General features: G+C 39.0%; 1 protein-coding gene across 11 annotated transcripts in view; it reads left to right on the forward strand.

Annotated features, from left to right (window-relative positions):
• Positions 1–747: 747 nt before the first annotated feature.
• Positions 748–26,305, forward strand: part of LOC139961793 (calcium-activated chloride channel regulator 1-like) — a 78,475-nt gene continuing 52,917 nt past the window's right edge. For 2 of the 11 annotated variants that reach the window (XM_071961311.1, XM_071961314.1), the window contains exons 1-2: positions 17,004–17,722; positions 18,720–18,910. In XM_071961311.1, coding sequence (XP_071817412.1) covers positions 17,513–17,722; positions 18,720–18,910 — 401 coding nt within the window. In that variant the 5' untranslated portion in view covers positions 17,004–17,512. Of the gene's footprint in view, positions 1,126–16,990; positions 17,723–18,719; positions 18,911–26,305 lie in introns of those variants that run through there. The other 9 variants (XM_071961315.1, XM_071961316.1, XM_071961308.1 and 6 more) reach the window with 8 other exon arrangements.

Here is a 26,305-nt window from a genome sequence, read left to right on the forward strand (position 1 = left end):
ACATCGGTACACATCACAAAAATCCGTTTTTCGTGTTTACTGTGCTGTTTATGAAAGACCTACGCCTGAGGCTTGGAGTTAGAACGTTTACGACTGACTTACTCAGTAATTCGAATAATTTCCTTGTTATTATTTAAGGAAATATATATTTAATACGTATATATGTTTCATGTAGGCCTATTAGTTCATTGTTAGCCCATAGGCTTAGCCAATATCCGTCCCCAATTTTTTGAAGTGTTAATTTCTAAAAGATAATATCTCAAAATAAAGAATGTTAAAGATGAACGATAGTGATTTTCAGCATTGACGAAAAAATACGATTTTATTCAAGAGTATTTTAGTGGGTTTCCGTTTTACACATGTGAAAATTCAAGTCAATCCGATGTTGGGTAAGGCTGAAAAAACATTCCTAAACTCGTTGATTTTTTAAACAAAACTTGGCCTTTTCGCGAAAAGCGATATGATGATCACGTGATCTACAGTGACCTGTGAAGTCATTATGATGATAACAAAGTGAGCTCGGCGTAGTGTACTTCAGCAGTGTGCACTGAGTGTGTAAGTTTAGTTGCAACCTTCTCTATATTGGACTCGACAAAAAACCTAAACCACTAGCAAAATGCCAAGAAATTGCTTTGTAGGGGGATGCAACAGAACGAATGTGGACTCTACGATAAGTTTTTTTCAATTTCCAAGCGTATGTATGCTCGAGCGAAACAAAACATCGTGTAAGTATTACTTACGGTGGCGCACACTGTCACTAACGTTTGCACAGTGTGAAAGTACCGTTTGCGGACCTACGTGAAGTTGGGCTAGAATATGATTCCTCCTGAAGCCCAAACCACGAGGCATGCATGTGAATAAACGCAATAGGCATTGCATGTAGTGAGAAAATTGTTAGAGCTAGACTAACCACTCGATTGAGTTCAAATGCGGTTGTATTTCAAGCTCAATGGAACCTTTCTGTTGGATTTAATAACGAACGGAACAAGGAACGTTTATGTTTTACAGTAGGCCTAGTGCATACAAGCGATTCTACTTTGTTTAGAACTTTGGATTTTCTTTCGGATGTTATACTAATCTACGTTTGAGACTATCATCACAATTATTATTGTGCCAGTTTGACAGGTAAGTGAGCACATTCATACAGCACTCTGTATAAAACCCGCCAACAACGTGATCTTGTGACTTACCTTACTTTGGGTCAGCTTGCGAGTTACCTCTTCAGATATTGCGAAATCGTTGCAACAAAAAATTGTAAACACGTGGTGAAGTAATCAAGAAACACCATGATATTCGTTATCTATTTAAGTCTTGAACATTACGCCGGAAAATTAAACTAAAATAACAGTTATGCTGACACGAAATGCACTCACAGCTCCGTACTGAAAAGTGCACAACAGAAAAGATCATCACAGTGACGTCATTCACTGACTTGAGGGCTGTTCAAGGTCGTTGCAGTGTTTGCAAATTCCTAAATTCGTATCAATTACGGAGACGAAAAAACGATGTTTTAATTCCCTTTTTAGCTCATACCAGCATGCTGGTGTGAGCTATTGTTACAGTGCGGCGTCTATCACTCTATCCGTCAACAATTGGTAAAACCGCTCCCACTCGCACAGTGTTTGATGGAATGTCATGAAACTTGGACACAAGGACCATTGGGTATAGGGCCATCAGAGATGGTCCAAAATTTGGGGTCAAAGGTTACCTGTGGGCCGTAATGGGCCATTTTGTGGAAATACGCAAAATGCTTCTTCTCCTACAGATTCCATGGTACAATGTTGAGGGTTTGTCACGATAGTGCTATGGTAGTTTTACCTTCAGGGTGTTCATGAATTTGAGATCAAAGATCAACTAGGGGCTTTTGTGGCCCGGGCCGCGGCCCTATATGGCCAATTATAATGAAACTTGGTCACAATGTTCATCGGGATGAGAGTTACGAGGGGTGTTCGGAAAATTGAGGTCAAAGGTCATTTAGGGGGTCATCGGGGGTCATTCTTTGTAATATTTTCAAGTATCTCAATCTCCTCAAGATTTTGATGGATCATATTCAAAGTTGAACTGATGATTGCTGGATTGTGTATGAATAAGGTGATGCCTAAAAATTTTTGGTCAAAAGTTAATTAATTACAATTAATCCCCATTGTTTAAAAAAATCTGAGCTTTCACTTTTTGCCAAAGCTCCTTTAATTTGTCTCCCAGTCCCTGCAGTGTTTGTTTACATTTGTGGTTAAGCTCTGCAGAGGCTGTTAGTGGAATTAAAGCAGGACTGGGAGTTGTTATTAACTGTTGAACTGTAAGCACGAGAGCCCTATAGCCAATCAGCACTTGCCGATTCTTAGAAGTCTTTGAGCCTGAGGTATGTAGGCAGCTTGTGAAGTTAGGTCTTGTAGGGAGTGCTTGTTATGTCTGCTAAGGTAGAGGGGAGAAAGTTTAATAGGGTAGGCCAGTGGTATTGTTTGAGAGAGTGGGTAAAATAGGATTTAAAGGGGAAAATAGGAATTATAGCCAGCGGTGTGGCCAGGATTCTGCTAACGGAGGGGGGGGGGGGTGTTATCCCTCACGGGCCCAAGATTGGTTTTGTGGGCCCTACATTTTTCAGCTCGAAAAGGTATGAGCTTCTGCACCATTGGTGCTCTAGTTTTAACTTTCCGGTGTGCTATTTGGAAAATTAAAAAAATATGTTGCTTGGTAACATATAACCTACATTATATATGAAAAGGAGAGATTTTTTCTGTCACTATCGTTCTACTTTAAGTGCCATTTCCGGCAATCTGGGATGCATATTTGGCAAAAATGTTTCACCTGTCACACGTGACCCCAACCGATGAAGGCTTTGCGCCAGGGCGCTCGCAGTCACTCCTTCAGTTATAAGTCCGTCCCACCACCCACTTTTCAATTGGGATTGATGCCGCTGATCAATAGATCAATTCGATTGCTACCTAGATGCTCAACGACAGCACTTACACCTGCACACGGTACGGATGTGTTCGACCACTAACATAATATACCTACAAATCTCTACTTGGGGACAACAAACGAACTTCACCGATAAAACAATGCCCATTATAACTGAGCATTGTTATCAATTTTGTGTATAGACAATGAACTCATCATGTTGAATTCCAACCAACCAATCAGAGATCGCTTGAAAGTGATACATGTATCATATGTGCACTATTGTATATTTATCACTGTATCGTGTTACCTTATATAGCTACCGCTCACGTCAGATCATTGAACATAAATCACTTGGGAACTGTACGGTATTTTCCCTCCAGGGTTTGTGTTTTCCCCAAATTTTTGATATTGAAGTAATATATAGCCTACAATTGAACCCGGCATAACAGTGAGAAGCACAAAACAACACCCCTGGAATCTTGATAATGTTTAAGTCGTTACAGCTCGTGAATTTGACGATAGTTGGTTCTGCCAGTGACTGCAATGGCGATGGTGTGGCAGGGAATAGTGTCCGGGTGTCTCACGGACACTATTCCCCAAGAATTATGTCTGTATGACAACTTTCTCGGGGGGAATTGTGTCAGGCGGATCGTATTTTCTGTCCAGACGGACATTATCAACTAGGAAAAAACGTCCGTGTGTGGTAATTTGCTTTCCGCGTGGACAGGATGAAAAGAATAGCACGGAACAAATAGGAAAAAGTGTCATGTATAAAGTACCTGGATGAGTGATTGATAGTTAGTCCTACAATTGCCATGGGATCTGCCATTGAGATGACAGGTTTACACCTCACTGATGTAGGAAACATACATTGAAACAACATATACTTTGGTATATATTGTAAGCATTTTGAAATGTTACAATTTAATCTTTGAAGTGAACCTGCAGAATTTTGTATATTACTAACAGAAATTCACACTGTAGACTTACAGTATGGAAGCAAAAGTATAAAAGGAAAGACTTCTTGTTTATCAACCAAGTATCATATGATACTTAAATAAAATATTTAAATAAGCACATGGGTTCCTTTTGGACGAAAGCCCATGGATTTGTTGGTGCTTTAGTTATGTACTGCCTATGAATGTACTGCCTAGAAAATGTTATCGGATACTTCGTTATGACAATAATTTACCTATACTGAACTCTGTTATGTTCATGCGTCATTCTTGCTGTACATCACAATTCAGTTTTCTTTGCATTTGCAAATTCATATCAGATAATTATAAAGTCGTCTATACATGTTTTCCTGTTGTTTTAATTATAGGCAGCTAAAACAAATCCAAAAGTGGGAAAAAATTGTATGGCTGCAGTACATGAAAAATTCCCGACAGTGCGAGTGATTAAAGTCTACTGAAAGTACCACCGTCATGATCATCTTTAATATATGCTTAGTAAATTATAACATTGAGAACGAATGAATGAGCTAGATCTTTCATTCTCTGGGCAATCTCCACTCATACACCCTATACTCTTGCGCTGACCAACAAAGGGATGCAAACTTTAAGCATCAGTTGATATACATACCGTGAATGACTTTGCAGTTACAATAATACAAACATACATTGTTTTTAGAGGACCAATAAAAAAATGCTTTAGTGATAGCAGTGCTGCTTGTGAACAGCATTACAGGCCTAGCATTTATAAGCTGAACGCATCAGGTGGTCCATATGTATTCCATTAACATGTTAGGCCTATGAGCTACTAGGATAGGTATTCGAAAAAAAAATGTTACACAACTTCCATTGCAGATTCCATTTTGCAGTTTTATTTGCTCTTTTTCAATAGTTTCTCTCAACACCAAGCTATCCTCCTGAATAGAAATTCACTCACCTGCCCTCAAATTTGTCAAACAGATTACATTAGGCCTATATCAGCTTTCAGGTCCATTCTGGTCCCTATATTCTAGCAATACTACAGTTTATTACCAAGCAGTGTCTACATGAGATAATACATTGCAAGTTGAATATAAATAATATAAACTTGGTAAGCCTGCACTAACTTAATTGCAACATTGTTTTGCATATCGCCACCACCTTAATTACTGTGGAAGAATGTTTAGTGAGTATTCATACAACGTACACGTGTTTGCATAATGGAAAATATCACCAGCACAAGCCCATGGAACCGTACAATGAAGTGATGGGCAGGTGGCCAACTGATTGCCTATAGCATATGCGACCTGCTGCAGTGTCTGAGTGCATCCCGGTACCAACATATTAAAAAAATATGTGAAAGTCTCTCAAAAGAAAGAGAAATTAAAATTACACTCCTACTGCCTATGGCCTGCATTCGCATAACTTGAGTGTTAAAACAATAACATCGAAGAGTTGCAGGTAATTTAATTGATCCCCCAAAATGAACGAGACAGAGCCCCCCCCCCCCTTGCTGCCTTGTGTTTTAGCTGGTAAGGGGACTAATTGCAGGCCATCTTTTCTAGTATTTTAGAATCTCAAAAGTCCTGACCTGCCTGGCACATATAAGAATTTTTGTTGGTACCCTAACAATTTCAAACATTTAATCATTAATGAAATTAAAAGCTTGTATACCCATGGTGGTATGAGTACACACTACACAGCTGACATGTAACTGACAGCTGATCTGGAAGTTTTGGAAGCTACCACAGTACCATAAAGTATATCAAGTAGGCTTTATTTCAGAGATTGCCAATCGGAGTGGCGGCTTAAATTCGAATAAAGAAAATTATTTGCCGGTCGCAAATGGGGTTAGCTCTCGAAGTCCTAGGCTACAGTTACTAGCCTAACAGTACTACTATTCGTGTCTTGCCCCCTAATTATGCATTACGTTATTCTCTTACACTAACAGTTATAGTTTAGAGTTTTCAGTTCTACTTTTGGGTGATTACAAATATTAAAATATACTTATATAGTCTGCAAGGCCCAAGTGGCCTATGCACTTATATGCATATCTATGGAATCAATTTTTCAGTGCAAATAATTCCTAAAATGTTGATACAAATAAACAAATAGTACACTTAACGCCAAATCATTCGTGTTATAAGCTTTCAATTTTGTGGGCTTTGGCCACTTCACCCCGGATTACGGACCTATGATCTTCGTTGCTATGCCCGTAATCACGGGTGAAATGGCCAAAGCTCACAAATTTAAAAGCTTATAACACGAATGATTTTTTAATGATTTTTTTGGCGGTAAACTAGATCGGCATCTCCCTTTAGTCTAAAACTCTTCGATCTTCTCCTTATCCATCTTTTTAGATTTAAAGTAGACTTAAAGTAGACTTAAAGTAGACTTAAAGTAGACTCAGGGTAGAGTCCTGAGTCCTGACGAAAGATATTTTCCAATGATACTGTACCGGTACTCTTCATCGGTATCCAGCTCAGGAGAAGTCATCTTGTAATATCAGATCGGGCTAAAAGTAAGTTAACGGTATCAAGTCCTAATGCACAACAGGAGGGTAGAACCGTGCGTGCAAAGATGTAACTACTAAGAATGTTTACATTTAAAGTTAACGACGTAGACGGCACATTAGGCTTACTTCACTCAGTATAGTGTTACGTTGGAATGCGAGAGGTCTCGATAATTAATTTTAACGAGACACAAACCTGGGTTCGTTTCCGTAAGGAACACAGACAAATTGACGAGTCTAGAGATTTTAAATGAGAACGTAAACTATATTGAACAATGGATTTCGAACCAACAACAACAAGTGGTAATTACAAATATATAGAAAATTACTCACAAACTTAACAAGATAGGATACACTTTAAAACACGCTGGTCTCTTCCAACGGCGATATCCCTCAGCGGCCACGACCTTGATGACGACGATTCTCGGTCCGTTGTACCGCGAAATTCACTGGTCCTCGACGAATTTTCTCGCGATCCCAGAAACAGCAGTCACCTTCTTTCCGGCGATGCTCCAAAATAGAAGACGGACTTCCAGCCACAATAGAGTGAAGCACAAGTCGAACTTCTCGCCGACTAAATATTACCTGAGTCAGTCCAAAATCAGCTTTATAGTCACCAACTCCTGGCGTAACGAACTTCCTCAACGGAGACAGAAATTCTTCACCTTCTCCGAAATAAAGACTGGAAAAACTGTACTTTCACAGCAAAGTCCTCTTCAAACTTCTGAATGGAAGTGTAGAATCAATCTTGTTATCGATATCTCAATCCCTCAGAAAATACTGGTAGTTGAGCACTGACGATATATAGTAGAATGGTATAATATGTGTCGTCGCTTGTATTCGTTCAGAAACTGAGAAACTCTCCGATCTGGGCGGGTCTATATACGATTCGCCATGTCAAGAATCATCTAGATCTCTCTCGATACACCTGAGTAACAACGCGACCCGGTTTCTCTATTCTTGGAAGTCCTTTGCATCGCTGGCGAATATTCCAGAGAATCCACGAAGATGTGTACAGCTTACACGCGATCTCACGTAAACCGAGTGTCAACCCGAGACCAGCGCGTCATCATGAGGAATATACTAGAACAATCGTGTATTATAACATTCTGACACGGTAACCCGACCTAATTTCTCAAATACTGATTTATCACGTAGGCAATTTCAATACTTTCTATATTATAACACTAGGTTCCTCATTAGCAGTAACTAGCGTTAGGCTACAATGGGCCCTCGTAACAATAGTATACTTTTTACAGTAGAATGCAAATGCCCATGCGTGAAATAAAAACTTGTTCATACCGAGAACGTAGAGCGGGAGATTTCCACATTTCCCGCGTACTGAATAACATATATTGACTCCGAACCCGGACTTCACCTCCATGCTCCCGGATGGCGGGGAAACTTTCCGCCTCCGCGTATCGGTTGAAATACATTTGCCTTCGACCTACATGGTTGATCTTCCTCCAACGTTTATAAACTCCGACCATCCAAACAAGCAAACAACGACCGTAATGATAGTAACGATTGATAAGCAGCAGAGTCAGACAGACATGATTAATTAATTCAGAAGAAACATTTAACAGTATGCCGCCTTCTGACAGTCGACGATCGAATATAGCGGACAGCGTCCCTCTGGAGTGCAGTCTCCATGAGAATAATAACATTTTGCCACCTCCTTCCCACAACAGTCCACACTTGAAGTATTGGTCATGCTTTAAATTGAGTCTTGAGGGTGCATGCTAACCGACCGAAATATCATTGTCAACTTGGTCTTTGCTGGTAAATTACCTCCTTATAGGCGATAGGACCAGAAACGTTTGTCACTCGACAGAACCAAAGCTCTTTAAAGGGAACCCGGACACTTTCCACGGTGGCGTAGAAAGCAAGGGAAAGTGTCCGTTAGACACTAGTCACGCAAAGCGGACACTATGTCCTAGTAATGAGTGTGCTACGGACGCACGGACACTCATTACTGCCACACTGGCACCAAACGGTAGTTGTACTTTCCATGCACTGGGTCAGGGCGTAATTTAAAAAAAAAAGGAATACAGAATTTATGTTGCTAAACATAAGAATATAGAACAATGAATGTTCTTTTAAGAAACTGTTAAACTGCAGGGATATTTTCAGATCAACCAAGCAGTACATTCACCTTTACCATGTCTGGTAGAGAAACCTGTGATGAAAAAAACCACTAAATGGACCGTTATAAATCAACTATTACACAGTCATATATGTAGCTTAATACGTGGTTTAAGTTGTTACGCTGTTTTGACTTTTGTTTTACCTGATCAATTTGCAAATGAAATAAAGTGCGCAAGATCTCATCATGCATGACCTTTGACCGCTGACGTTATGATGTCACCACTCACGGATACTCATTACCTTTATAGCTTTCCATTAATACAATAACCATTCGCATACGCAATAACAAAACCAGCACTTCGGCTGTTTTCTTTTTCGTTTAACATCTGCATGCATCTTTGCTCTATATGGAGTTACGTAGGCACAACAGCTGTTGCGTCAGTGTAGATGCGTCTGCCAAACTTGAAATCAATTGGTCCTTCATGGATCTTGTGACAGATGCTGTCCTTTGTTGACTATGATTTCCCCTCCCTCCCCCCTACACTAATGCACACTCACTCATGTTGTTATTGCCATGCCGCTGTTTTCTATGATCCTACACACACAGTGAAGGTGAAGCACCTTACAGAAATGATATATTATCTAATTTAAGAAGTATAATATTGTCGGACTAGTAATGTCAAACTTAATGATTGAGAAGAAATCATGATCCGGCCCGTTTGATAGGTAGGCAGATCAGGTTTGAGTTCTGGGACTGTGTAATTTTGAACGTTTGAGAGGTCGAGATTGACTATCGCGAGGGGAGTGCACCAAATTTAAGAGCACCAAATTTAAGGCCGAGGAATGGCAGTCTTTTAGAAGTCCGTTTGAGATGTAAGAACTCAGTTAATTCGGAAGCTATTGTGCTATAAATTAGTCGAAAATCTCGCTACTTCAGGGCTTCCAGGGCCAGATCCAACGTGGGAACAGTTATGTAACCGGATCCCGTCTTTGCACTCCTCATAACGCACTCCAAGTTGAGGGGGGACTCTGGATATGGGAACTTGCATTGGTGGGGAATGGGAACCTGCATCAGTGGGGAAGGGGAGCCTGGAAGGGGGGGAGGTGGAGGAGGCGTATATATATTTTCTAAGAAAAATCAGTTTTTATCTGCCCTTGTTTGCATCAAGGTTTGCATCAAACTACAATAAAATAAAAAAAATCACAGGCACGTCGTTGCTGTGAAAAATCTTATCACTAATATGCAAGTGGAATTTGTAAAGTCATAAAGTAAAGAACAAAACCTCTCATTGAAAGCGACACCAGCAGTAAGCGGCTACTGCAAAATCAAAGTAACTATCTCTATATTTATCTATACAACTATTTCCAACTTACGTCATCATACGTATACCTTGTATAACAGTCCCGTTATTCAACAAGTAGACTAATATAAAGTACCAGTTAGTCAAGCAATACAGATTATCAGTCAACACGAGGCGTAGCCAGAGGGAAGGAGTAGGGGTAGGGGACACATCACTCCCCCACAGACATTTCGGCTGGGGACGGCAGAAAAATGGGCAAATAAATAAATAAACAGCAATGAATAAGATATGTACTCGATAGGTTGCATGTTTGTAAGGCATGATGTCATCTGCTTCTCAGAAGGTTTTCCTCATTAGCCATAGACCTAGTGAGCATAGAACGAGATTCGTATTACTGTTTCTGTGATGTTGGATGTCTATATTAGGTTTTATTACAATTCCAGCAAGGAAGCAGAAAGTAGAACCTATTAATCTTTGGGTACATAACTTTGTCTTTGTTTCTCCACATCACGAAGACTGGCTAATCTCCTGATTCAACAGATAAAAAAGTTCCACTGAAGAAGCAATGTTGTATCATTTCTACGATATACCTGGTGTGTTATTTCTATTCTCTACCATTTGTTTCCTTCTAAATATGGGAAAAGAGATGGGTTACAGATAACAAGTTATTGTACGATGAGGAACGGTTGACAAGTAATATAGAATACCAGTCGGCTAAGTACCAGTGCAACAAGTGAAAATGTGCCAACGTACAATGCAGTGAGTACGCAATGCTGTTTGTGTTCTACCAACTTCATCAATGACCAATCAACGAGTAAAAGAGTAATGGCAACAAAAGTGCTACCATTTCGTTCTCTATGTATAAAACTCTATGTATGGAACTGTAAGTAGAGAACCAGTCAACGCAACATAGATTACGAATAAACAAGAAGTATAGAATACCAGTCACGAAACAAATATAGACCACCAGCCAGCAGGTGATAGCTAGCTATTTGAGTTTCAGTCAATAGAGTACCAGTCTGTTTTACCATCTGTATTTCTAAGTATGGAACTGTAGTAGGTCCAGCACTAGTCCACGCACACTAGAGTACCAAACTAGTCAACAAGTAAGTGAGTAACAATCACGAAGTATCACCGTACCATGCACTGAACAAGTAGGTTTTTTATCTCTGCATGCTCTATACTTAACACACCGTTTCCAATGATAATCTGAATCACATTCACATTACTTTTAGTGGTCGGTTTCAAGTTGTTACTATAACCATGGAGATATTACGAAATGTGTTCATGTGATAACCTTTGAAAGTCCTGACATTTTCCGAGCGACATTCCTTCCCAACGTAAAAAGGTCTCGAAACTCAAAAAAGAGCAGTTGATGAATTACGCTTTCAATATCATTCCACGTGGAAACTAGGAACCGAGGGTTACAAGCGGTGTTGGAATGTATAAAGAAAAAGAATTTTGCTTGAAACTCCATCCTTCATTTGTATGTATTTGTCTTTAGCTTTTGGAATCCAAAACGTGACGGGTCAAAAGAGCTGCCAGTTCTTTAAGATCCAGTTTAATAGGATAATAACAATCGCATCATGCACAGGTACAGTAACACTTCTTACTTGAAACATCATGGGGTGGTTGTTTGCTCCACATATAATTGTCTTAAGTTCCAGCTGTTAGTTTACAACCACGACTGTTATTTAAATGCAATTTTAATGTTGCATAATAGTACACATTCCTAGCACCGTCCCAGCACAGAAGTAAATTTGATTACGTACTGCAGGCATTAATTTTATCGACTAAACTACATTCGATTTCAAATTCCTTTATAAAGTGGGAGCACTAATTAAATCGAATTCATTTCGACATATTGAAATTCATGCCGTCGTTCATATCAACCATTTATGTCCTCAATAGCTTATCGTAATCGAGAGGCACGAACTGTTTGTCAACGTGTTCATTAAAATGATCTGATGCGTCAATCTTCGGTGTGATATGCGTGCAATTTGGTAAAAGGGTACGTATGGAGTGCGGAATATAGGGGACATCTGTTTTCGTGCATTTTGAAGGTCAATTGAGGTCATTTGAGGACGTTATTGATGTTCAGAAAGAAAAAAATTCTCAAGGCTCAATTGTTGATCTATAGAAGTTTAGCATTTGCTGTTATCGTCTACGTACTACGGAGGCACCGAAGGGCCAAAATACGTTTATAAAAGTGTGAATGTAACGTTTAAAAAGTGTGAATTGAAGATAAAAATGAAAGTTTGATTAAAAGTAAGTGGACCTGACGTTTCGATCCTAGCGTCTTCTTAATACAAGCGTAGAATACAGACAGGTTAATGAGCAGGGTGAACACAAAATAGATAGATGTAAGAAGACAAGGGACGGAGAGAAACCAACAGGGGAAGAGGCATAGGCGTAGGAGACCGGGGGGCGGGCGGCCGGGGGCTGCAGCCCCCAATCAATTTTTGTTTGAAATTCGGGCAATATGCTGAGAATTTCTCGGGCACCTACTGAAAAAAAATAATGTAACGTGTTTTTTCAATGGTTAAACTGATTTTATTATTATCATTATTATTGTAACGACTTCCCCAATAATTGTAACCAATAAGGTAGGGTAATAACACGCATAGGTGTATGAGGCGGGGGGGGGCAGGGGGCAGAGTGCCCCCCCCCCCCCAATTTCTAGAGGACAAGAAATTCCGGCAAAAGTCCTGAAAAATTCGGACAGCCTTAGAGGAGAAAATGTTTTATATATAAATATGCAGTAGCTTGCCCGAATCTTTTTCAAATTTTTGAACGACAATTCCGTGGAGAGCTTTTTAGCTCATACCAGCATGCTGGTGTGAGCTATTGTTACAGTGCGGCGTCTATCACTCTATCACTCTACCCGTCAACAATTGGTAAAACCGCTCCCACTCGCACAGTGTTTGATGGAATTTCATGAAACTTGGACACAAGGACCATTGGGTATAGGGCCATCAGAGATGGTCCAAAATTTGGGGCCAAAGGTCACCTGTGGGCCGTAATGGGTCATTTTGTGGAAATACGCAAAATGCTTCTTTTCCTACAGATTCCATGGTACAATGTTGAGGGTTTGTCGCGATAGTGCTATGGTAGTTTTACCTTCAGGGTGTTCATGAATTTGAGATCAAAGATCAACTAGGGGTCTTTTGTGGCCCGGGCCGCGGCCCTATATTTTCAAATTGCTCCTGTTCGTACAGTGTATGGCCAATTATAATGAAACTTGGTCACAATGTTCCTCGGGATGAGAGTTACGAGGGGTGTTCGGAAAATTGAGGTCAAAGGTCATTTAGGGGGTCATCGGGGGTCATTCTTTGTAATATTTTCAAATATCTCAATCTCCTCAAGATTTTGATGGATCATATTCAAAGTTGAACTGATGATTGTTGGATTGTGTATGAATAAGGTGATGCCTAAACATTTTTGGTCAAAAGTTAATTAATTACAATTAATCCCCATTGTAAAAATCTGAGCCCTATAGCCAATCAGCACTTGCCGATTCTTAGAAGTCTTTGAGCCTGAGGTATGTAGGCAGCTTGTGAAGTTATGTCTTGTAGGGAGTGCTTGTTATGTCTGCTAAGGTAGAGGGGAGAAAGTTTAATAGGGTAGGCCAGTGGTATTGTTTGAGAGAGTGGGTAAAATAGGATTTAAAGGGGAAAATAGGAATTATAGCCAGCGGTGTGGCCAGGATTCTGCTAACGGAGGGGGGGGGGGAGTTATCCCTCACGGGCCCAAAATTGGTTTTGTGGGCCCTACATTTTTGCCGTTGAATGTGATGGAAGCTCTGTCCATCAATTTGGCCTTGAGACTTCAATTAGGAAATGTCCACGGTCCATATTTATTAAAATTTCTTACAAACTGTTACTTCGAATATATGATTCATTAATATATACCCAAACGGCGTTCTATAATATCTGTTTTATCCAAATTGTTTTGCAATTCAAATTCACAGTCCTCCTTAAGTTTGGAGATCATTCCCGGACTCCCCCCCCCCTCCCACCCACACCCCACACTCACCATCAAATTATTGTTACCGGCATCATGAAAAACTTCGCCATCGCAACTTTAATTTTCATGAGGTCTATGTTGCTTTCATTGAGATTGAACACATCAGGTCTATCCTACGAGAATTATATGGACTGTATTTTTTGTTCTATATACATTGTAATGAGCGTTGGCACCGTGACAGTGCTTGGCTAGAACTAAAATGGGTGTGCATGCATATATGACTGCGTGACGTGAGAATTATGTTAGTTCAACAGGTCTGCGATGCTTTACAGCCACCTCGCTTGCTCTCCAATGTCTGCGATAAGGTGGCACTGCCTGGTATTTGTTATGCCAGTCAGTTATCAAGGGAGAGACCATCCTTACGTAAAGGCTGTGCTGAAGTCGTTTTTGTTCTCTTCAAGTTGGCCGACGATACAGCGGCGGAGCGTCCATACAGTCCCCTGACGGACTCAAACGGACTGCTGGCGCCCTTTACAGCTTTTTAGTACTTTTTACTTATTCGCGATTATTGACTTTTTAATTGCGCTCTCATCTACCTATTGACATTTGTCACATTCTGTTGGTGTAATTTTCTGACAAAATGGCGATGACACCTATTTATTCTTCGTTTATCTGCAAATTAGCAAGGCTATGGAAAGGGTCACTTCCTGCGATCTAGGGAGTATCTTTACTCAAAAATTTCTGTACGCTCCGCGCCAACCTGTGGTGGCGCTCCGCTTAGATAGTGTCGAAAGCGCCCCTACAGACCATTCTTGGCCCCCACTGCGACGATATAGTATTAAAATTAACCACGTGACTTCTCTTATGGGATTTTTAAACTTGTAACTTCTCATTACGGCAGTATTCAAGTATGTAGACATGTCCGTACAAGGTGGTCGGTTCTTGGTTTCCGAAGAACCCCGTGACTTCCGAAATAAAATAACGGAAAATTAAAGTATGATAAGACAAATTAAACGGAAGAACAAATCACCAACTTATTTCAATTGTTAGATATTTCGATCATTCCAAGTTTCCTTAAATTTACTTTTGGTTAAATATTTCCATTATTAGTATCACATAGTATCCTATTTAGATTACATATCTGTAGATTCCCAAATTAATTCTGCTGTCAGGTCGAGTGCCGATTACATGCATGAAATTGTTTCGTCACATATGAAGATTAACATCTTGCAATTACGTAATACAATCATCCCCTAGAGTTCAGTACTAGTTTCCAGTTGCTTTTCAATTTATAAAGTGAATTTGAAATATATTTGACACAGGTATGTTCAGTGGCGTCGTCATCCCCCAAAAAGTGCCCCAGATGCCCCCCCCCCCAGATGCGATTGTTAGTGTTAATAAAAATACTCAAACAAAAACTTTGTTTACACATGACGAAACGTATTATGTGCATCGGAAAAACTTCTTTCCACCGACCAACACAATAGACAGTTGTTTTCTCACTAACAAGGTCACCGAGGTCCCGGCGTGACCCGCTAGTGCTTAAACTTCACTACTACCCTGCATGAATTTAAAATTTTAATTTCCAAAACTCTTTTTCACGTTGTTAACTTTCCCCAACCCTCTTGATGGGGGCTGAAGTGTGCTTCCGCCCCAACTATTCAAGCGGAAAACATGTTTTGTTCTCTCATAATGGATAATCACCAGATAGCACCAAATTGCATCTTAAAAAACATTAAACATGAAAAATTATCAAAGCAGAGGTGTTAATTTCTATTTTTTGTATAACTTTTTATCCACCTCATTGTGCCCCATCATTAAGTGCTGTGCCCCCCACTGTGCCCCCCCCCCCCAATATTGAAATGTCTGGCGACGCCACTGGGCATGGTTGCTGTTCGTGAGAACTCTCAGCTTACGTTCATGGTACGCATCCTACTGATTTGTCTGTTATGGCATGGAGCCATGGTTTATAGCAACCAACTATACGGCTGGATCATAACGAACGGCCGGGAAGAATACGCATCATCAAAGACCAATACTTCATATGTGGGCACTTTTAAGCTTCCGTAAATAACTCATCTGCGGTTAACGCTGTTTATAACGACGCCGGTTTTCTTCTTGTACGGTGATGAATGTTTATTATTCCGTCAAATTCAAGTTTCTAAAGCCGTTGAGAATTTAATGTCAACATTTACTAGCGTTGCCCTTGGCAACCAATCCACTATTGGCACCTTCAGTTTTAGCTCTTCAGGAGGTACAACTACACCAAACAAATGGAATAAATAAAATATATATATATATATATATATATATATATATATATATATATATAGACCGAAAGATCAAAATAACATGATAATATTTGTCATCAAAGTTGCATTTTCGAGCTACAGTATTGCAACTAATAACATGTTGCTACTTCTACTACTTCATGAAAACCAACGCAAACACCAGGGAGTTGTTATATGCCAAGCCCTGCTTGACCTGTGGATGAGCAACAACTCACTGTTAGTAGTAGTCAAATCAAAGAGCGATGCTCTGGTAAAACAATACAGCAGCTGAAGTCACCATACACCAGGGAGCTGCAGCAACCATGCAGGCGCGCCGGATATCCCTGTTACTAAAAAATGATTTTGTTTGGATTGTCAGCGTCTTCATCGTTGAAATGTACTTATATTCAGTAGAAATAGTCGATATGTTAAAGTTTCTTCCTGTTCTAGCCTGCCACTAATTTAGGAGGCCTATTGTGCTACGTGCAGGCTCGCAACTACATACACATCTACGCCCCCCCCCCCACCCCACCTCCACACCAGAATAAAATCATAAGACTCATCCTTCTCTTTCCCTCCTCTCTCCCTGCCGACGGACCAAATATTGCAAAAAGTTCCTATTGCACCATACATATATAAAAAAAAGTTATATATCACTATATATCATTGTCTCAACATACACTGTAGCACTACTCACCTTCAATTTTACCAAAATGTCTTATTTAGGAATTTTCAAATTTAAGCTCCTCCAATGAACGTCAATTTATATTGATATATGTCCATTTTACCACTTATGACACACCAGTGGTTGATTTCATCCAATCGGAGCACGAGAAACTAATGTATGTCAATTTAATTCGACATATATCGATTTCAGGACCTATGGCACACCAGGCGCACCATATTCTTTTCCTGGAGATGCATGGTAAGGAATACTGTGATCACCAATACTGTCACGTGAGGATTGGTTGTTGCGATCAATCAAGTTCAGCGAGGGAATTTCCCCGAATATTTTTTAGGTCGTTCAGGACCTGTAGCGTGTACAGCAGACATCCCAGTGTCAGGCTACAGTTCATCATTTGTCTCGAATTTCCACAGAATATGCTTATATACGCCAACTGCACAGTGGTAACTGAACAGATACAACTGCATGCATGCCACTGTCACGTACATATAAAGCTATAGCAGCACTGATTCGAATAGAGATTGCAAGAATTATTTACTGTGAATAGAATGGACAGTTCTTAATTCGACGCGGGTAAACTTTGACGGAATATATTATATAATTGGCGTTCACTCTCCTGTACTACAGGACTAACAGCGTCACAGGGGAAAAAAACATTACTCGGTGGAAGGTACACATACAACAAAATGATATGAGTTCGGCACGACTCTGTAAGTTTACCAAATATTGATATTTAGTCTACATGCTATTATAGTCATAACAACTCGCATGATTATCATTATGTTACTGTTTCAGATGACAGTTTGAAGTGACTTTTAGACTCAACCTCGCATTGTTCTCTGCAACATTGGCTAAATATGGAAGTTCAAGCAGGCCCGACTCTTTGTACATGGATATTAATATTCACGATTGGATTCGGAGCGGGTTACGTCAACAGTGAATATTCTGAGGATGATGAAGTGTGGGGGAGACTACCCCTGCAACTCATTAATGGACGTTATGAGAAGCTGTTAGTAGCAATACATGAAACTGTTGACCAGGATGATGACATAATTCCAAACATAATGGTGAGTAGTGCGTATTTAAAGGATATTTAAATAGCTGTTTAACATGATAGCTGGAAATGTTCTACGCTTTTAGGCAGAACCACATTCTAATGGGCTGCATTTGTATCGTGGTGATAATTTTCTTTCGAATATAATTAAATTTTATAAATGCATATCTGGCACCAGCCGAGTTTAGTGATGATGTAATCATGGCAATTTAGCTAAAGATGTCTTTGTTTTTCTTCATAATGTAAACTCATTTTTCCACCGGGGAAATAGTATTCTGTGCCGCGACTGTCAAGGTGTGCAAAGAATTATTCCTTGATTAGTAAAGGCCTATTGTCTCTATGAAAAACGAAGAATGAAAAGCAAAATCTTTCTTATAAATTCTTCCCGGATTGAAATTCATTTAAAAATATGGATCAAAGTTGGCAACTTAGTTAAATCAAATAGATACAATACGTTGATCTATTCGGCCATAAACTATTCCATCTCAGGAATAAGCATAGACAATGAAACTGAAACGCCATACGGCTGTGGCTTTCACTTTATTTCCGGTACACCATGTAGCAAATTAAGTCTCTGAACTTTTCTAGCTAACATTAATAACTATTTCCAGAAAACAACTACCATATATAGGCCGATTCAAATCTTGAGCCAAATTCATTGTTATTTTGTAAATTTACATGTTTGTGAAGAAAACCTTCCAAAATTCTCGTCAACGTTTGTACACGCGAACTGAATTTTTGTTTCTTTATATTTTATATTTTATTTTTTTGTTTTTATTATTTTATTTATTACTTTTTATTTATTTTTATTAATTACTGTATAGTAAAATTAATTCTAGTATAGTCTGCTTCTGAGCTTTTATTGTTTAATTTTATATATTTGTAATATATTGTCACATTTTGCATTGATTTGTTAGTTGAAATTCTACACATTTCCAACAATTCTGTAACACTTAAGCAACTTAAATGTTTATTTTGTTTTTTTTAAATGTCACTTCAACCCTTCACAGAAAGCTCTTACTTCTGCCTCACGTAACATGTTTGAAGCAACGAAACGGGAGATAGGAGTAAGCTTGGGGGAAGTTCTCATTGCAGTTCCTACTCATTGGGACATGTCGACCTTGACTGGAGGAAACGAAGGTCTAAATGAGAGAGTGGCTGAATGGTATGAGCTATATGATAAATCACACGTGAGAATCAGGTAGGCATATAAACCATTCGCTGCTCGCCCCCTCCCCACCTCTCCAATGGCGCCAGATCATTTCAATCTGGGGGTCACAGGGAGGGCACAGTACTTAATTAGGGGGCACAATGTTTATTTGTAAATGCCGATCTGGGGGAGGGGTCTAAGGGGAGGGCGGTCCCCTCCCCTTTGGGATTTTTTTTTATTAATTAAGGGTCCTAAGATGCAATATGGTGCTATATTTTGCAACTTGAAGTAACTTCAAATCATAGGGGAATCGACAAGTACCGATTTAAATTGAAATAAACCAATTTCCTTCGACTTATACCAGCTTCTAGCAGCTTAAATTGACTTATACCGATTTAAATTGGCATAACATCGATTTAAACTGGTAGGTGTCGATTTAAATTGACTTAAACCAATTTAATTCGACATATCATCGATTGAAATCGACAGATGCCAATTAAAATCAATGATATGTAAAATAAGTCGGTATATATCAATTTAAATCGACATCTACTAGTTTAAATAGGGGCCTATGTGAAAATACAACTGGATATTGTGATGGTCGGTGGAAAGAAGTTTTTACTATAGAACATCATACGTTGAATTCTTTTGTAAAGAAAGGTTTTGTTTAAGTAGGCTAATTCTTTTCAACAGTATACAAAATCGCATCTTTCTATACCTTGTCTGCAAAGAATGTCGTCAACTGTGTTTGGTGCTGCATAACGTTGTAACTGATTGTCCAACATGTAATTGGTTGTATCAGGAGAACACATCAGCCTACCGTATCCTCAATTGCTTTTGATCCTTTCCTCAATTATCTTTGGTATATGAAGACGTTTTGGGGATTTCTTGCAAATAAACGTCCACTAAGTAACTGTGAAAGTATATTTGTCATCTCATTTTGTGTTCGTGTAGGTGTAAGGCTATGGAGAATCCTTATGGTATTTCTTGTCAAAAAGTGTTAAGAAGTGGTCAACACTTAAACAGTAATTATACACGACAACGTGTTTTGACAAACAAAGTCTACATCAATACTGTGAAATATTATGTTTTTTGGGGTTTCACGTTATTTTGCTTAAGAACGCAGGTCTTGTTCATGTGACGGTTTCTCATATATTTAGTGTAAGAACAGATGTTTCTTACTCACATGCAAAACCGTGCAAACTAAAGATTTTCGTATTAAAACATAAGGATTGCATAATCTTACAGTCTATGTATAGTCATCTCTGTGTACACTTGTACAGTAACAGATGTAAATAATCTTACGGTAGAACGGACACCTAAACATGTTTAACGTTGTTTTACACCATTGACAGAGTTCGAATAACTAAGACGTTCTTCTTCTTAAGTAAGCTTTATATCGTATACGTTTGTGCCTTACAATTTTTGATGCAGGAGATTTATTGACTGCGGGTTGGTGTTTTGAAAATACTCTCCAATCGCGCCGTCTCCTGCTGGGGATCCGCCATAATATGAAAATAAAAGTAATATATAGAAATGACAAAATGGTTAATAAATCTCTATTTTACAACATTGAGTGACAGATGGTGCTAGGTGATTTTATAGGAATGAGGGACTTACACACGATAATTTTTGTTTCTTTTTACACACGGGTAACTAGTTTTCCCGAATTGCAGACACTGTTCATCAATTTTGGTTACTTGCCGTAGCCAGGCAAGTAACGTTTGCGTATGTGTATGCCTGTTTGTGTGAATGTGACGCTTGTAAACACGATACCTCAAGATAAGTCACCTCTGCAGTCCTCGTTTTTGAAATGTTGCTCCCCTTAATTAGTATACAAGAACCCTGTTGTCTTTGGGTGGAGGTCAAAGGTCATTTGGGGTCAGCAGAGGGCAAACTATGGATATCTAAAAAACTTGAAATCCTTGTAAACATTGTTACCAGATAGGAAGCTTTATTGGCTGTCATATTTTGCAGGTGGCTTCCCTAAAATGATTACAAGAACACTGTTGTTTTTGGTGGAGGTCAAAGGTCACTTGGGGTCATGAAAGATCAAACTCTGTAACACTTTATAAACACGAACCTTATAAACACGATATACCAAGATAGGTTACATCACATATAATGGGTACAAGAACTCTATTATTTAGTGTGCAGGCATTTCGGGTCTGCAGAGGTGCAAATGGGCAAAATATCAAAAATACTTTATCTTGAGAACTTAACCTTCCAAAGAGATTATGTATACACGGTAGATTACCCAAAGGTCAGTCTCAATGAAGATGTCAAACTTATGCTTCCTGATTCTAGTAAAACCTCCTTGCTGTTTTAGGTACATGCAATAATTATGAATACCAGCCTGGGTTAGCTTGTAAACTACTCTTGTGCTGCATATGTAATGCATTTAAAGGCAAGGACGCTCTGAGAGAGGGATCCTACTAGTTTTCGTTTTCAAAGTACGATTTCAAGATTGTAGATAGTTGGTTTGGTAATAGGCCAGCCAGGAATGCCAAGAACGATGTCAAGATGGGATACAGAATGACTTAACGATTATCTGTTAAGTTCCCATTGATAAATTTAGTTTGACTATCCAATGTGACTATACTTTACAACTTATTCCATACAGCCAGTACCTTTCCATTTCAAGGATAGAGGATAGGTTATAGATTTATCAGAGCCAGTTAGATTGCCAAATTATCGTACGGTCGTTTACACTTTGGACGACTGAAATGAGATCTTCATCAGTAACTTATTCAATGTTAGCTGAATAGCTATGTTTACATATCACTCGGTTTCAATCTTTAAAACTAGCAACACATTGCAAATTTAAGTGTACATATCTCTCGGATTCAATATTTAATACTCGCCACACATTGTAAATTTCGACCAGTAAAATTCATGTTATATCCGAATATGAGACTCAGTAAACAATTTTCAGTCAGCCTAAAGTGCATAAATGAAACAATTCAGTGGCCTGACTATACTCACGTGGTTTTTAGCATCAGAGATTCCTCTCTGATTTTCGCTCATCATCATCTCAAAACACCGGCGTCATCAACACTAAACTCAACGCCGTTGAGTCAAAGTTTAACGTTCTGTAGAGCAACAATACCGTACACGTAATCACATCTAAGGTTCAAAATGAAAACTGTTGCGACCTACACGGTAACAAACAACCAAAAATGCATTCTACAACGTTATTTTATGTGTTTTATTGGGTTTATGGCTCAACTATCTTGAAGAAATCTTAACTGCAGCATATTTTTATTTTATTTGGCGTGACACACAAATAAAGAGTTTATTCAACCTGTGACGTCACTTTATATAACGGGGTTAGACTTGTCAAACTAGCTGACAATGGACAACACTTTGTCGTGTAATAATCGATCGATAGCCGCGAGTATTGAGTGACCTCATTGGCGACATAATATTCTTGTATATACTGTATTGAAATTTGTTTGTTGATCAGTTGTCTTGAAAACGATAAGTGAAAGTCATTTTGGACAATGATAACAATACACACATAAAGACACGTTATCGCTGTTTCGTTCGTCTCTTGTATAGTGCAAACTATGCTATACCGCATAGGAAACACATTTTATTATCTGATGGATATTACTTTCACAATTGGTCCTTTTTCAGATATAGCAGACCGCCTACTCAATGTTTCCTTGTCTAACGGTGTCACTTGCTTATAAAGCGTTCACAATAAAACCAACGTTGAACTTGTCAACGTTAAACTTTATCAGACTCCAAAGGCTCTAACTTGACTTTCTGTGTATACTTGTCTGAAACCGCGTTATACACAAATAAAAAAGTATTCCTAACGTTGGAACGGTGTATAACGCTAAAGCTAACGAAATGCTATGTCTAGCGATTACATCTATGTATCATGCGTGATACCACCATGGCAAAACCTACTCAAGTACTTTTTGAGAATAAATCAAAAGTCCCGACAGTTCCCCTGACTTTCATATGTGAGATATTTACAACCATGCTAGACCCCTAAATAATATATTATATGAATACAAATATATAAGTACCAGAGCCATGTTCGCCGTGCTCGCAAATAATGGGGCGGTACTGCCTCGGACCTACGTGGAGGTGGTGTTGGATTTCTCCGAGAGGTATGTAGAGTATGTTAAAGCCACGGCCTCGCCCTTCTGCGACGCAACCGTATATATTTTTCCTTCCGCTTACTGGTTGTTTTACTGAAAAACCACACAGGCGATACTGAGATATCGTGGTGAGTGGTCTGAACGCCGTTTGCTAAGACCTTCCTCTCCGGGTAAAAATAGGTAAACCCTGTTTCAAGTAAGGGGAAACATTGGTTATTGTTTACTCTAAAACTTTTGTTTTCACCAGTCTTTGAGTTCTCGGTCTTGAGAACGTCTAAATTTATTTCTTTTTTTGACGTTTGCTGTTGATGCCTTTTGTTTTGTTTGACAGCTGAACTTATCTATGTTTGTTCCATTCTATGAAATTCATTACAAATCCCGAAAGGTGGTTTCGTTATTCCGTCTGGAAACATTATCTTCAGTAACAATGGTGACATTTCTATGGTTTCGTTATGGTTTTGTCGTATGAAGAATTTCCAATGAGGTTCATCGTATCGGCAATAATGGTCTTGGCAGGATCTCTGTCACGTGTCACTTACAAGAGCAGGGTACAATATGGCGTGTTCGAATAGAGGCTGTCCCGACCAATATAAATACACGGTACAAGAAATTCACCAAGACATCCAAGTATAAGCTTAATAGTTAATTTAATTCTTCAAAGTTACACAAAGTTTTGCCTTTCTTTAATAAATAATTGAATATAATTCCAATATCACCCTGGTATGAGCATGGAGTTGAGGTACTACGCAAAATTGAAACCATTTGCACGAGATTAACAAATGTTAGGTGTTTTTCTGCAGACATTGTGTTTTCAAACTGAACATTTACTCAATACCCCAGCGGTTCGTTTACCCTACACAAATTAGGTTATACCTCATACATCGAGGATGTTGATTTTACAACATAATATTAACAGTATTTACTTGTGAACACAATATTAAGAGTTCAAAGTTTCCAACGCTTCTCAGTATTTTTTTAGTTTCTCTTAGCCATAGAGATGTTACAACAGTCAGTGTGGATTGAGTACGCTGAGTCCGATGAAAGTCACGAATGGGATCCAAATTAACCCCAAACGGATACACAAGTGGCAAATGTTTTCCGTTTCTTACTATACAGCCAACATCATTGTATTATAGATCTGTTCCCTGGATTAAAGTTTTAGTACACAAAGGCTTGTTCACTCATGCAAAAGATGACCCAGCTTAGTATACCAATAGTAAAATACACTGGCCTTTCTTCTCCAATGTGGCATCACCTTCCCGTCTTACATCTGATACTGCTTCTCCGAATGCTTTGATGCAAGACTTTGTTGAAAATTCGAATATTTGTTTTTAAAACTTTGTCAATATACCACTTGAGGTGTAGCTAACAGTATCTTCTCTCAAAAATGTTTTCTAACAGAATTCTACTTGAACTAGACCCGAAACAATATCGTCGATGAAGATTTCTGATATGTCCTTGAAAATGGGAACAATTTCCGCAAATTTAGGTTTACAGAGCTTCAGGTACTTAAATAGACCTACCACACTATCACCCATGACATCGAGTAAGTGATCATCTCTGAACACTGAGATGAAATATAGATTTCTGAGTTCTTGAAAATGGGGAAAGTTTCCGCAAATTTGAGCACATGAATAGACCATCAGACTCGATGACACCGAATAAGTGATCATCTCGAACATCACGTACAATAGTCTCCGGTGTAATTTAATAGCTGAATGGTCTGGAGGAAATTATGGGATGGTTTGGATCTGTCACGCATCTGATAATAATGACATTCCCAACAATTCTTTGTAATTATACGGTTTAATTATTAGGGAGTGATTGAATGAACTATCTAATTTCCTTTGGTTTTTTCTGGTCTCAAAACTTTGCAATCTGTCTCTGTGTTATATTTCTTTGTTGTCAGATATCAACCATGAGCGTGCCAGCATGGAGGTGCCTTGAAATTGGTAAATAGTGTTTGTATTCATCGGTGGGTATAAGTGTAAATCGTATTCTTTATCTTTCCAATGATGTCGAATACGAAAACACTCTACGGTAGGGTCCCACCCCAGCCACTCGATACTCACAGGACGACTCCTTTCATTCTCGAAACCCGTTTTGTTCCTAATGTATTAGATATGGAACTGTGGGCACCTTCTGCATAAGAGCCCACAAGTGAGGACGTTTGCATCAAACCAACAATTTTAGCTTTGTCAATGATCATCGTCTGTAATCGGAACTTGAAACTATATCTAAGTCTGCCTTTCGTTTGGAATTTAATACGAATATCTAGCCAGTTTGATTGTACAGTTAATTCATATCGTGGTTGTCGCATTGTTATGCATAGTTCATGCACACCGTCGGTCGAAAGACATGTTATCGAGAAAGCGTACCGGATCTTCGAGCTATACTTTCTCATTGGTATCACATTCAACGTTTTTGGTTGCTCCAAAGTCCAAATCACCATCACTAGATAGTTCTGGTCCCTTGCTCGTGATTCGTCGTATGTAATCTCTTTGCATCTTTCACATAGTAAACCTCATTCCTCTCAGTCTTCATCGGAACCTGATTCTCATCTTTCCGTGACCCCTTCCTGAACGTCCACATGTCCAGTTGACGAACGGTTGATGATGTTCGTGATTGCTTAGAGGATCGGTCGTTTTCGTAATAGATGACATATGATGCGTTTTCATGTTCCTGACTCAAGCATCCCAGCTGCTTAGGAATATCTTTTCACAAACGTTACATGCGCTGGTCTTGTCTCCTACATCGTGTTTTAGGTCATATTGTATTAAGTCGTCCGTCTTGAGCAAGACCTTTGACACGCATTACACACATATTTCCTCTTTGCCACATGTACACTCTTCAAATGTCGTTGAAGATGATGTCGGAGCTTAAGCCCCTTCGGATTTGGTAAATAACTAAGAAGTTGCAATAAGAGATTATGGTATTAACGGTTTGAAGTCTATTGACTAGATGAATGAGCACCAATTTCCTTTATAATATGCTTAAAGAAACAATATAAGTTACTCTCAAATAGGAATGCAACATAGGCCTATGACTTACCTGCAATCATGTTATCTCTAGTCTAGTAGGCTATAGTATATTAATTAATCAGTAATAAGTGCCATGAAGAAATTTGGTTCTTTCGTTGTGGTAATCACATTGTTGATTGTAGTAAATTCTCCTCAAGGAGTGATGCTAAAACATTTTACGTGTTAACGTTCAGTATACCAGATACATGTTACCAAAACACACTTGACGATGTACGGATATAAGTACATACCTTCACTCATAAAATAGTTTATAACGGTTCAACATTTGACCCTTATTCAGATTTCTGTGG

This window comes from Apostichopus japonicus, chromosome 20, assembly GCF_037975245.1.
Source record: "Apostichopus japonicus isolate 1M-3 chromosome 20, ASM3797524v1, whole genome shotgun sequence".
NCBI lineage: Eukaryota > Metazoa > Echinodermata > Holothuroidea > Aspidochirotida > Stichopodidae > Apostichopus > Apostichopus japonicus.